Below are 15047 nucleotides of genomic sequence, written 5' to 3' on the forward strand. Positions count from 1 at the left end.
ATATGCATTCTAATAGGTTAGAGGAGTTTACCCAGAGACTATGTGCACATATATACACTTGAAGTTTACTGAAGAAAACATATCCTGAATGGCTGAAAGTTACCATAAAAATAGCAAATGCATGTTTCCTCAAGTCAAGTTATAAAGGATATACCATTTTAAAATACCCAATCTAGAGTTGGGACAACATTCTGCTCATTTTCTTACCTCCCTCCTGACTTGCATTGCAGTCTTCACATTGCTAATGGAATCTACAGTCTAAAATCTTCTCAAAGTTTTGAAAATTATTGATACTTGTTATTTGAAAATAAGTAATTCTTACAACTATCAGCTTATTATCATTCCTCTGAACTCTGAATAAATCTGCGTTTTCCTGCCTGGGTTGATGTGTTTGACATCTGTGAAAAGAAAAGACTGAAAGAAAATGGGTGAATCTGGGTTACACGTGAGCTGCTGATAAACTGAAAACTGCCACAAAAGAAAACTGGATACTGTCCTACTTATGTAACTATTAAAAAGAGTCTGGCTCTCATATACATGTTTTATTCCTAAAGGGTATTTGTTGCATTTTTCTTAAATCTTATGGGAAAATGTTGTATAATGTCTCTTGGAGGAGGGGGTGTGTAGCTGACTGTAGAAGCTGTGGTTGGAGCATGTGATATGGTTGCTTCTATCTTGGAACTGTCTTCAAAACTCCTGGTTGAGAATACATGTAAAATACTCAGTGCCGGGGCGCCTGGGTGGCTCAGTGGGCTGGGCCTCTGCCTTCTGCTCACGTCATGATCTCGGGGTCCTGGAATCGAGCCCTTTGCCACGCTCTCTGCTTGGCAGGGAGCCTGCTTCCCCCTCTCTCTTCTGCCTGCCTGCCTACTTGTGATCTCTCTCTGTCAAATAAATAAATAAAATCTTAAAAAAAAAAATACTCAGTGCCTAAGGCAGGTGTAGTGAGAACCATTCTTCTCAGAGCACCTTAGAGATGAGTATGGGTCTAGGATTAAGCCTCGCAAGTAAGCCAGCTTGTCGTGGTATCTTGTCTAATAACTGGGGGTTTTATGTTTCAGTTAAATCTAATGTGTAATAGGGATAATAGAATTGTTGTGCTATATGAATATGCTGTTAAGAGTGTACTATAGTGCTTGAAAAATAGTGAATTTGTATTGAGATAGAACAGAGAGAAGGAACGTGGCTTTCATTGGGCACCTACTAGGGGTATACAGGAAGACTATGTGATTTGCATTTGTGTTCCCATATAATGCCACAATCAGCAAATGAGGCAGCATTACTTCATTTTATTTATTTTTAAAAAATATTTATTTATTTATTTTAGAGAGTGAGACCATGAATGAGAGGAGCAGAAGGAGAGAATCTGAAGCAGACTCTGAGTATTAAGCCCCATGTGGGGCTTGATTTCACGACCCTGAGATCACGACCTGAGCTGAAACCAAGGTCAGTCACTTAACCTTCTGTGCCACCCAGGTGCCCCTAACATTACCTCATCTCAGAACTTCAGAAAATAAGGTTCAGAAAAGTTCAGCAACATATCAGTGGTCATGAAGCTGTTAGATACCAGTAACTTCAGATATCTATCCATGCACGACAGTCACTGTGCCATGCTAACCCGAGCTCTACTTCTACAAAGATCACAGGAAAAATTACATCATCTTTGATCTGCTAAATTGGTTGGGGCAGACAATCTTTAAATCCCTCTAGAGTGCCAAATATTTATGACACAAATATGAGAAAATTTTGATTTTATTTCTATTATACATACTCTGTTTCTCATATGCTGAGATGTCAAACTAGCATTCTAGCATGGGAAAAAAGAATTTGTCTAAGTAACCCAGATGACAAAGGTGTCTAGGTGAAAGTACAAAAAGTGCTCTTTTACTGAAATCACAATTCTTTTTCCCACTGAGCTATTATTTCAGTACCAACTAGAATAGAAGGTATAGCCCTCTGGATGTGCTCATATAGTTCATTAGCGAGATGGTCTGTATGATAAATAGGAGTATTAGAAAAGGGGGACTAATTTAGTGAGTGTAAAAACTTCATTTTAATATCCAACTGTATATATAAATAAATGTAGGTGGCATTATGTTTAACTGCAACCTGTAGATTATTGTTGCAGATTGATAACCAGGCTTCCCACATGTTAAAATGTACTTGCAGCACCCATATCTAAGCTATGCAAAGACATTTAAAAAGACCACTTTATTCTAGATTTCAGTTGCTGCTTATTTGTTATTTCATTATTTTTGCTTCTTCTTCTCCCTCACCCCAAATTATTTTATAAATGATAAAAAGCCACACTGAATTAATAAGAATACTCTTGCTATTTTTTTTTTTTTTCTCATTTGGTTCACATTTAGTTGGGGAAAGTAAAAACATTTCTGTTGAAAAGAATCAGTACCACTTCTTCAATTAGGTCAGGGCTTCCTGCCATTTAAAATTGACAGAAAAAGCAAAATGTACCAGACTGCAACACTGGAAATAGAACTGTTAGGCCTCCCCAGGATCTGTGGCCCTAGGTTTGACATCAAATCCCTTCTGCCTACAACCAGTGAGGGTTTGGAGGTTCTTTGAGAGAGTGGCCTTGTAAGAAGGAAAATAGCAGAAACCTCCAAAACACTGAAGTAAACCTGACCCTGTGTTGCAGTTTGAAGCACTAGACCAGCAAAAGAAGAATCATGTCCTGAACAAATTTTTTTTTAAAGATTTTATTTATTTGAGAGAGGAAGAGAGAGAGAGAGCATGAGAGGGGAGAAGGTCAGAGGGAGAAGCAGATTCCCCACAGAGCTGGGAAACTGATGTGGGACTCGATCCTGGAACTCCAGGATCATGACCTGAGCCAGAGGCAGTGGTTTAACCAACTTGAGCCACGCAGGCATCCCCTGAACAAATATTTTTTAAAAAATGTTCAGAGGTAGGTTTTATGTAACTGATACGAAGATGGTAAGTATAGATGTAAGATGAATAAAACAGATTTTAACGTGAATTTACAACTTATAGTAATTAAGGAAATAAAGTAATGTAGAAGGATGGTCAAAAAAATAAGCTTTGAAGTCAGAAAATCTGGGTGTGCATAGCACGAATATTCACTACCTATGTGACCTTTGGCAAATCTCACTCTCTCTAACCCACAATTTATTGGATGATTAGTAAAACAGGTGTATTAAGACTATCTCTCACAGACATGTTTTATGAATTAAATTGAATTGGTTTATGCAAGTTTGTTAGCACATTATTTGGCACCAAGTAAACACTTTAAGAATACTAAATATCATGTTACTACTATTATAAAAACTTACTTTATCAGATATAAGTTGCACACACAGTTTGAAGGAATTTATTCCCCTAGGTAGAGGAAAAAACAAGGGTGTCGCCAATGATCTTAAAGATTCAATATAACAAGACAATATAAAGTAATTATTTCCTTGTCATTAATTTTTTATATTTTTTCTTATATTTATTCGTTGTGCATATGTTAATGTGCATATGTTAATGATACCTTGATGGGGGGCACCTGGGTGGCTCAGTGGGTTAAAGCCTCTGCCTTCAGCTCAGGTCATGATCCCAGGGTTCTGGGATCGAGCCCCACGTCGGGCTCTCTGCTCAGCGGGGAGCCTGTTTTCTCCCCTCTCTCTACTTGCCTCTCTGCCTGCCTCTCTGCCTACTTGTGATTTCTCTTTCTCTGTCAAATAAAATCTTTAAAAAAAAAAATGATACCTTGATGGGAAATAATAAACACACTGATAATTTAAAGTTGCAATTGCTGTTTTTGGAGTAGTCAAATTATCAATGTTTTAAATGGCCACTATTTATTAAATTCATTTATTTAAAACATATGTCTAAACAAATCATACATAGATCATCTAGTAAAAACTGCCTTGTTTTACTTAGAAAATCAGTATGGACCTTTCCATTTCTGTAGTTTTAACTGTAGTTTTAAGATAAATCCAATCTTATTTATAAATATTTGTCTTAAAATGTATGGAAATGCTGTGCAGTTGCATCCTATTGGATAGTCACATAGTATTTAATCTGAAGAAAGATGTGATTGGCATTGTTTTCAGAGATTATGGTGCAAATGATAACATTTCAGTAACTGATTGAAAAAAACATAATCAGTAGAGTGATTTGATTGTATGGCATTAGATATAGGATATAAAGTTATTTCCATTTGCGGAGGAGAGTAGAAGGAGCTGTGACAGTTTTACCAGGAGGAAAAAAGAAGATGAAAAGATTACATTCCTAGGACTATCTAGAAATAGTCTTTGTTGAATAGTCTTTGTTGAATCAAAGGAAAACAATGGAATTACATTTTAAATAGATAAGAAAACAATATTTTTAAATTGTTAACTCAGGGTTTCAGAATATTGTTGAAGTGAGTTTTAATTCTCAGAACTGCTCAAGAAGTAAGTGATTAATGGATAAGTACATAAGTAAATAAAAATTGAGGACTCTCATATAGGGAAGATATGATGATCCTCAATGGATATCTTTAAGAATGCATTGATCTTTGTCCTATCTGAACAGAGTAGGCAACATAAGATGGTCTTCAAATCTGTCTTCCTTGAAGATTTATTTCTAAAATAATTTTCCAGTAACATTTCCCTTTCAAAACTCATGATAACCAAGCCCAAATCTGAATGTGGTTATCATTTTTATTTTCCTTCATTTTTTCCAATAAGATACGTTTATTTTCAATTACCTGTCCTATGTTTTAACCACCTAAGCTGATTGCATTGCAGCACAACGTCAAGGAAGGCTTCCAGCATCAAAAACCAGTGAGTGGTATAGACTTGCCATTTAGGGTTTTTTTCCTTCTCCTTGCCAAGCTCCGCCCCTATTTAAAAAAAAAAAAAGTCTCCTCTGCTAGAAGTCTTCGTGGTCAAAATGACTAGGGAGCTCAAAGTTCGGACCTTGCTGACCAGAAGAAATACCTGAAGGCACCCTATCTTTCAGCGCCTCCTATCTAGTCTGGCGCAAGTACAGAAGGGACAGTTTCCAGAGCTTCGGGTCATTTCAGAAACACCCATTTCTTCTGTGCTACAAACACCCATTCACAAAATCCGAAGAGAGAACTCAGTCGCCCCTGGCTCGTTGAAAATTTAGTTAGATTGATGTTGAAATACACCCTCCTTCCCTAAGTGCATAGTTTATTCGTGGGTGGAGAGCCACCAGGGAGGGTAACAGAAGAGGGCAGGGAGGGGGGGGAGGTAGAAGACGGTTTTGTCTTGACTTCTAAAAATCTTTCTGTTAATCTTCTCTCCTCCCCCTCTCCCATTTTCCTAATCCGGAGGATGATGGAGTTCGAGGCGAGGGAATGATTCCGGAAATGGAGCTATGACTCTCAAACCTAGAAATGATCTGGGTGCTTTATTTAAAGTTAAATACTCCTCGTCCTGGGGACCCAGCACAATTCTTACTTAAAGGAGCCCGTGTTTTCTCCTTCATAACGTAAACAGACAAACAGTGGCCTCCAGAGATTAAAAACGCGGTTCCGGAGCGCGTTTATTGCTGCCCTCTAAGCTCCAGACCAAGGTGGGGTGAAAAGCGCTCACAACCTGTGAAAGTGCGAAAGCCTCGAAACCTGGTGGCCAGTGCCCTCCCGGCCAGAACTCTTCCCCGCCAATCTCTCATTATTCGTGACTCCGCAAGACACAGGGACTCAGACATGTGTGTGGGAGTGCGTGTGAGGGAGACAGGCGAGAGGACAGTGGCTTTCCACACGTGCAACCCTGCAGCTCCCTGCATTCATTCATATGCATGCACGGGTTGAATCTTTGATCAAAGGATTAGTTACACTGATGAGTGTTTTTGTTTTTGTTTGTTTGTTTGTTTTGTTTTTGTTTTTTTAATGGGCACACCTTAAAATAGTGTTCATAAATTGAAAGTATGAAAAGGTTCTGAGTGGAGTCCCTGGGTCTCTAATCCTGTCTACCCTTTGCTCCCCCATTCCTACTCCCCAACAAAAAAAAAAAAAAAAAAAAAAAAAAAAAAGGGAAAGCTTGCAGCAGATTGTAGAAGGATTTGAGTCTGCAGCCAGAGAGAAGGGGATTAGGGCCAGAGCGGTGCAAGTTAAATTGTGCTGCATATAAAAAATGGGCGGATTGGTCTCCAGATCCAGAGGCTGGTACCACCTTCCTTTCTAAAATAAAATCTCTCTGGCATGAAGTCACCGCCTATTTCACATCCGGTTTGCCCTGGGACGTATTACTACTGTCTTGGTAAAGAGAAATCTTTTGTTGTATAGCTGCAGATCGGATACTGGGTAGCGGATTTGGGTGTGAAATCTTCAGCAAAGGAGCACACAGAGTCCATGATGGCTCAGACCGAGTGAGTGAGAGGCAGAGCGAGGACGCCCCTCCGCTCCCGGCGCGCCCGGACTCGCGGACTCGCGCTGGTTCCAGGCTCGCCGCGATTTTCTCTTGCACACTTTTCCCGGGTCTTGAGCGATCCTGTGCCCAGAGGGGGCCCGAGGTAAGTGCGGCTTCAGACCGCTACACACTGAGCTTTGAACGTTGCTTTTCCTAGCTGGAGAGACAGGAATGCTGGAGAAAAAAGAGAAAGAGGAACAGGACAAGAGCCCGATCCCATAGCAGGTAGAAACAACGAATGTTTTTCTTTCAGGGTGAAAACCGCAGCGATAGAGAAGCATTATTTTTGCCCCTCTGTATCTCTTCTTTTCTTTCTCCCTTTCTTAGGCAGATATGAATTTATTCCGTGGGGTGGGTGGTGACATGTTGTTTTGATTTTTTTTTTTTTCAAGAGGGTGCTGGGTTGAGCTGGGGAGGGGCTTTGGGGGGCATCATCTAAAGTTAAGACGCTGGGACAGAAAACCTGTCTTAATGCTCTGTCCTATGGAAGGCACTCTCACATTCTGTCTGCAAAAATGCCTCTTTTCTCCTTTCCAGTGGACGCTGCTAAAATGCCCTCTGGTGTAGGGGTCTCTCAGGTTCTGAACATGAAAAACTCAACTTATCATTTGGTATGAGTGGCATGGGATATGGGTGTTTGGAGGGTGTGCGTTTGGTGGGGGAAGGTGGAAAAGGGTAAGGAGGTATCTTAGCATTTCTTTTAAACTATTATGTTTGTATTTGCAAGAAACTTTCTTACTCAACAACTCGAGTACCACGATAGGTTTGTTTTTCTCTTTAAAATGCCAGAGGAGGACAAAAAGCTATGGTACCTTGTCTTGGGATTTTGTTTCATTTACCCCTTCAGGAATACCCCCCCCCTTTTTTTATAAAGACCAATAATTATTAATAGGGCAAGAGAAGTTGCTTTTCTTTCATATTATGTTGAAGATTAATGCAGGGTGAATTATAAATGTGCAATTTAGATGCAGTATTTTAATAGAATGATATTTATCCAATATTTCTTCTCATCCGTGCCAAAACCAGTGACTAAATTAAGTAAAAACTATGAAGCTCACTGCTCTTATCTGTAGATCTAGACCATTTTACTCCAAACACATTAATTATGTTTCATTGCTAACATGCCTGTTTGTAATGGTTTTTACTGATATAAATGATCCCCAAGAGTGTGGAAAGCATTTGTGTAGATGTACTTAAAGGCATATCACATTCAATCATAGAGTGGTTAATGAAAAACATGCTTTAAAAGACATGCAATCCATTAATCACTGTCTATACTAAGGAGTATAGATTCAGGGAAGTGCTAAAAAATACCTTTAACATTCTCATGTTATAACTGCCTCTAATTGTAGCACATGAAATAAAGTGTTACCATATCTGCTCCTTAACCAGGTAGTGCACTAATTTTTAAAAATTGATTCCACAAATAGATCATAATTTTTTGAAATATTTAAGCTTTCCATACTCCTCCTTTCCTCCAGCATCCCACTATCAAGTCTAAAATTCAACAATCAGATAGTGATTGATTGCACTTTACCTAAGAGGGAAAAAAGATTCCCGTATTCATGTAAAGCAAAGCACTCCAGCTTCCATCTGTTTGAGATGAAACATTTTCTAGCAGCAACCTGGCAGAATTCAAGAGGGCTTAAAAGATATGTGTGGGCATGTTTGTATGCATTTATGTGAGTGTGGTTTGTGTGTATGAGAGAGATCAGCACATGGTTTGACTGTAAAGTATGTCCTTTAGCCTCACAGAAGCATTAGTGAGCATATTTAATAAGGCAATCACAGGCAGAGAACATAAGCACGACTTCGGCATTCAACAGTGTGTTTCCTTTTTTTTTTTTTTTTTTAAGATAAATACAGTTGCTTCTGAAATCAAGGTGCATCCAGAATTCAAAGATGAATTCAGTCATTGAAGCATATTAACCTACCCCATCTCAGCTCCAAAACATTTCTCCCCCGTTACAGACACCAGCTTAAAAATTTCAATTCACAGTTCAGGCATAGAAACTCCAATCACAAAGGTCAATATTTTCAGATCATAAACAACAAGAAGAGAGTAATTCACACTATATTGGAAATATAAAACCTAAAGGGAAAAAAAAAACAGTTTTTATGTTGGGCAGTATTGGCACTTGAAAGCATTTCAACTTGTATTTTTTTACAGGAGAAATTAAGACACTGATATATTTCTGAATGGAGAAATGGAAGGGATAGTGGAGAATGGATGGTCCAGGTTTCCATTGCTTCCAATGAGGTGTCATATCCCAGTGAGGTCATTTCCTGACTTCAAAGCATTCATCTGAACTGCCTCAGTCAGCCCTAGTGGTTATAACCTGATGTTTCTTGCGAGAGACATTGATCTCTACTTGTTCTACTTTTCAGCTGCACAAGCCCGCAATGAAGAAAAGTCCGGGTTTCTCTGAGTATCTTTGGGCCTGGACCCTCCTTCTGAGCACATTGACTGGAAGAAGGTGGGGGCACTTTATTTTAAATCTGCATGATAATTTCTGTAACTTTTCATTTATTCTTTCAGGGGGAAGAAAATTGTCCTTGGATGAATTCATGACTAAGGGAATTCAAAAAACTTAACGGCAATAAAATCCCAACTAAGAATAAAGAAGAGCAGTATGAAAAAATAGCCATCCTATTTGCATGATGGTTAGAATACACTTAACACGCTTTTGTTAAAGGAATGTATTAATTCAACATTTAAGTCTTAAATCAAACTTTTCACTGTTCAGTTGTAACTGAATGAAATATGTAGTTTCCAAATTCATAGAGAAAGTTACCCCAATTAATGTCTGCATACTCTATGAGTTGATTTTCCAACAAGAAAATTTCTAGCCAACTGTAAAGATCATAGAGTAACTTGTGACTGCATGAAAGTGGAAAGTTTAAAATAATATTCGTAATATGAAAGTCCTAAGTCTCTATAAATGTGTGTGCATATTATGTTTTGAAACCATTCTTTGTATAATCAATAGAGGTAGAATATACTAAACAAATATTTAAGAACATTACATAAAATTGAACTTCTCTATTTAAGCGTGACTATTGTGGGAAAAGTTATGAGAAAAATTTAAACATATGTTTAACCATATTTGAAAATTTGCTGATGATCCAATCAAGCATATAAACATATTGTAGTAGCAGTGATGTAAGTGACCAAAAATTTCAGATTCTTCTTTATCTGCTTTTATACTTCTTGCGTGGTCTATTCCTGTCGCCCTTAAGACAGTCTTAGACATAAAAACCCAAGGTTCTTCGAGATGTAATGGAAGGTAAACTCTTAAAAAGTTAAGGTGGAGAGAAGGAATAATCTGGAAAGATGCGAATTTGGGAATTTTTTTTTAATTAAGAAGTTGTCTGTTTTTATTTTTTGCTATTGTGTGTGGTAAGTGATGACTATCAGATGAAGAGGAGATCCACCTTTGCCAGATACTCTTAATCCGAGGAGTTAAATGTTTTCCATTTCTTTTGAAAAATTATATGAAGTGTTACTATTGTAATGACCTGTAGATGGAGTTAGTGCACAGTGTTTTATTACAGAGTGGTTCATTCGGAATCAAAATCAGGTACTGTAACTGACATTTCTCTTCAAATTATATATTCTGTTTAGGAAACCTTACATTGGCATAAGTGTTTAAGAGCAATAAACAATCTTGATCTCTATTCTGGGGTTATTCTTTGACAGTTATAACTGGACATGGTAAATTAGACGTGGAGATGAGAAATACCCTCATTAGAAAATCACAGGAAATAAAGATTACTATTCCAGCTGGGATAGCAGAACTAGTTTTCTGGGAGGGATGGAAAAGTCTCCTTTGGCATTTGCATTCTGTGCATACAATTGGTGGAAAAGGCACTTATAAGATAAAACCAGGGATGAAAGTTTTTCCTCAATTTGGTATAAGCTTCAACACGCAGAAAATGCAGGAAAAGGTAATAGACAACTGCATATTCTAGGAATTGTATCCAGAATCGAATTGTGCTCTGTCACTTACCCCATCTCACCTTACCCTTCTTATTTTGCTGCTTTCCTCCTTAGACTACTTGATCAGGCCCTCCTCACAATTTAAAGTGGACTAGCATTTCTTTTCCACCTTTATCAAGATGACCTTCCAGTATCCTTGAAAGATGCATGCATGTGTGACAGTTCGTTTTGTGAAGACTTTTTATAAGTAATTACATTTAGACAACTATTTTTGCTTTACTGGTATCATCTGCTAATGAGACATCCTGGAAAGCTCAGTGAAAATTTGATTTAAAAAACTAGTAAGATGTTTAATTTTGCCAAGGGAGAATAAACTGTCAAGCTGTATGATATTACTGTTGAATTTAGGAGAATGGGAAATTGTTCCATACAGTTGAATTTCATGTATTTAGCATCATGAAGAGCCTTTAGTTATAATAGTTTCAGTTATTAAATTAGAATTCTATCAGAAAAATGGCCATTGAATTTTGACAATATAAAACTAATTACCTTTTTAAAAATAGTGTTTGTTTTTGAAATGATACTTTCTTTATATTTCTTATTCCTGTCAAATAAGTGAATCCTGGTTTCGGATGTTACTATTTTTTTCATTGATCAGTAATATAAACACACAAGAGTGAAGCCAAAAGCATATTAAACAGAGTATGAAAGTGATATTTTTGTGGCGTTTCTTAGTTTACACTCTCCATTTTTTTTTTTTTTTTACTCAAGGTCAGAGCTGTCATTGGAATGTATCAGTGAGTGTGATCCACTGAGATAAAAAAAAATTCTCTCAAAGGATTTTGGAGGTGTCATCCTAATCATTACATAAAGTATGATTCAACAACCATAAATGATAATGTGATTGTTATAAGAAATGCGCAGTATTTGAACTATGGTCACTATGTGGTTGAAACTCAAAGACTAGTAATGATAAGGGGTAGAAATGATTCCTGAAGCTAGAAAGATTTAAATAGGAACAATTAATCCATTATAGAAGAATAGAACTAAAGTTTTAGACTAAAAGTTGAAGAAAACAGGCTTCTAGTTCAAGCTCTGCTCACAGATGGCTATGTTTTCTTAAAACACTAATCCCACACTACAGTTCAATAAACCATAAATTAAGAATATTGGATCATATCTTTTCCGAGGTATCTTTTACTTTAAGACAGAAATGACAAAAATTCATTTAATTAGAGATTTGAATAGGCACATTATAGAAATCAGTTCATAAAACTTGAGGGGAATGGAAATTACACACTGATTTGAAACGTAAATTATCCTAAGAAACAAGTTTTAACTTTTTTTCTCATCTAAATATCCTAAAAGAACATCAAAAGAATAAATACAGATATATGTAGATATTTCTACCTCTATATCTATATACTTATATAAAGTGGATGAAAGAAGTAAATGTTGGTAGGTGAAATCTTAGGCTAATGCTATACGTTACGTTAAATGAAAGCAAAACTACTAATCTGATAGCTCATAAATACGTTTGTTGTTTTTTTTTTTTTTGGAAGAAGTTTGCCAGATTTTATTTCTCCTTAGCATGCATTAGCCTTCTTGCCCAGGGAAACATGCATTATAGCATTGTATACATGCTGAGATTTATACAGGCAAAGAGAACTCATTTCCTATAATTTTTCTTCCATAGTTAGAAATATTAGAATAAAGAGTTTATCATGTGTGATAACAAATATGAGAAAATGGTAAAAATTAAAATGACTTTTTTTTTTTAACTTTGCCGGAAGGAATTTTCAAATTAAGATTCAATAGGAAAGAAAATAGGAAAATCTAGGGAAGGCTTTATTTGGAAAAAAGGTTTTAATAGAATTATGTAATTTAGATTGTTACCTGCCTTTATGTCTTTTTCAGCTATGGACAACCCTCATTACAAGATGAACTTAAAGACAACACTACTGTCTTCACCAGAATTTTGGACCGACTCCTAGATGGTTATGACAATCGTCTGAGACCAGGGTTGGGAGGTGGGTTGCATTATTGTGTTTTTATTTTAGAGAACAGTATCAAATCTTTACTAATGAAGCCTTGCTTTCCTTCTAAATGTAAAGTAGTAAGAATAGTAGCATGTATTTTAAGGACTAATCCTATTTTTAATAGATTGCTCAATGTTAGTTCAATTTACTATGGTATTTCTGTGCACATACCTATATGTAGAAAAAGACAGATACAAACATCTCATAATTACATTAAGAAATGTTACATTTACTTGGAAATCATAATGTTTTCTGTGTAATGATTTTATTATCCGGGGAAAATATGAAGTTAATATTCTCCCTGCTAGTCCAAAGAGTACATCTACTTCATTTGGCATTGCTATATTTACATTGAATTCAAATAGATTATCTCTGAGCCTAATGCTCTAAACATTTATTTTGAATTTTACGTATTGATCCACTGTTTTGCATTAGATTAGTACCAACTCTGGGATAAAAGGTGAATGAGATAGATGGTAATTTTTTTAACCATGAATTTGAACTTAAACCTTAATTTTCTATTGTAAAAATTTACCAATTAATATACTAGTAGATTTCTACTTAGGAAGAAAAAAGCGCTAAATAATACAATATTTATTACAATAAGAATAAATAGTGCTAGATATTACTCACATATTTGAATAACGTTTGAATAAGATAATCCACCAATCTTATTTAGTTAAGCAGAGACTAATGAAGCCAAAACAAAATATTGATCTCAGACTAAAACAAGGGAAGCAAGGAAATAAATTATTGTTTAAAGTCACACAGGAAACCAAGGTGAGAATCTCTGATTCCCAACTATAGCTAATGCTGCACCTTCTCTGAAGCATGTGTTAAAAACTATTTGATAGCAATATTTAAATTCCAATTAGATGGCAATATTAAGAAAGTCATCTCTCCTTCACTGAGGTAGCAAATATATACAAAAAATAAGAAGCTTAGGAATCCAAATTTTTATTTTAAAATGGAACGGTAGCATGAATTTAGTCTTTATATATATAGAGAGAGAGTAGTGTAATCTCATGGAATGTGGATCATAGGTCTGTTTTGAGGCTAACAAACACCATTCGTGTCTGAGAGGTTTAAGAGGAACTGCTTTGTCAAAGACACAATTCAAATATACATCAGAGGCCTTACCAGGTGTTCTTTCTTGTCAATTTCAAACGTCCATTCTTGGACATGCTATACAAATTCTTTCAGGTTTGAATTCCACCTAGTGTTCCTTTACTACATTCTGAGAAAAAAAAGTCTCAAGGAACAATGTTTTGATCATTAAATGGAATGCATAATTGGGTATGCGATGTATTGCAGTGATATTTGTGTATATCTAAATGTTTAAACTGGCTTCAAGAAAATTGTTCTTAATTCATAACATTTGAAATAAGTTGCAAAGATTTCAGGTAGGGAAGGAATGTATAAAAGGAAGAAACAGGATAGTGATACAACTTTTAAAAAGTAAGGCTTTCCAAAGTACTAATGGGCATGCATCTGATTCCTTTACTTCCTGCTCCATGATATCAGTCCTTACTAATCAACAGAATTTTATAATGCATCTATGAAACACTGTTTCCAGTCTAGTTTAGGAAATCCCTTTTAATACTTTAACATGTGAATATGAGTAACCTCTATAAGCTTTATACATAATTTTCAGTTTGTTGAAGAATTCTAAACACACACACACACAGGTACCTTTAATAATCTGCTGTCTTGTTTGGAGTGTAAATAACAAACCCAGAACTGCTCCTTGACATTTAATTATATATAATAATTCTTAAATAAATGTGTATGTTAACTCTTTAAACAAATAGAGTGTAAACAGGAAGCATTTTACCTACTTTTCATCTGCATACCTGGACCTTAGAGAGCCACAGAACTTGGGGATGTATAATGTAGGCTAAGAATGAATTGAAAAGCTAATTTTCAAGAAATGAGATAATGCTAGATATGTCAACAGAAACAACTGCATTGATTGAGCCTGCAACATTACTGTTTTGGTAGAATCTACTTTTAATATCTATTTAGTCCCTCCAAGTAAGAAAAAATAGACATGTGTTTAAAGAACAGAAATAGTAGTTGGCCAAATATAGTCGAAGTATATTCTTTTAAATTGAAATGGATATAATGCTATAATAATAGTTAATCCAAGGACTCAAGAAAATTTAAAGGAATGGTTGTGCTTTAATCTTTGCTAAAGATGACTTATCTGATATCTGTGACTCCTAGAAACATTGATTTTGAGGATTTGGTAGACAAAACAAATTAAAAAGTAGCTCAAATATTTACCTCTGTTTCTATTTTATGTATCATCCTGGAATGTACTACAATTAAATCTGATAAATTTGACAGTTATGAGGAAGCTTTAATACTAACTTAATCTTCATTAAATTCTTTTGGAGTGCATCTTATTACCTTAAGGGATATACTAACATGTTTATTACATGTATCTCCAGAGTCATCAGAACTTTTATGTACATTTTGAGAATGTCTCTCTATCTTTAGAACACTATACCTTAAAATATTAAATACAGTTTTTAGATATTTTCTGAAGCATCATCAGCTATAGAATTAGAAAAATATTACCACAATGCTTTCTGAGTGCTATAAACTGAAATTACTGAATAAATATTTCTCTGTAGTTATTTAATTTCATTTCTTTACCATAGATTTCTCTTAAGTATGATATAC

General features: G+C 35.8%; 1 protein-coding gene across 2 annotated transcripts in view; it reads left to right on the plus strand.

The window, feature by feature from the left end:
- Positions 1-6024: 6024 nt before the first annotated feature.
- GABRA1 (gamma-aminobutyric acid type A receptor subunit alpha1) overlaps positions 6025-15047 on the plus strand; it is a 57821-nt gene continuing 48798 nt past the window's right edge. The window contains exons 1-3 of one of the 2 annotated variants that reach the window (XM_059417304.1): positions 6025-6483; positions 8769-8857; positions 12238-12350. In XM_059417304.1, coding sequence (XP_059273287.1) covers positions 8784-8857; positions 12238-12350 — 187 coding nt within the window. In that variant the 5' untranslated portion in view covers positions 6025-6483; positions 8769-8783. The other variant, XM_059417305.1, reaches the window with a different exon arrangement.

This window comes from Mustela nigripes, chromosome 12 (assembly GCF_022355385.1).
Source record: "Mustela nigripes isolate SB6536 chromosome 12, MUSNIG.SB6536, whole genome shotgun sequence".
In the NCBI taxonomy this organism is placed as follows: domain Eukaryota; kingdom Metazoa; phylum Chordata; class Mammalia; order Carnivora; family Mustelidae; genus Mustela; species Mustela nigripes.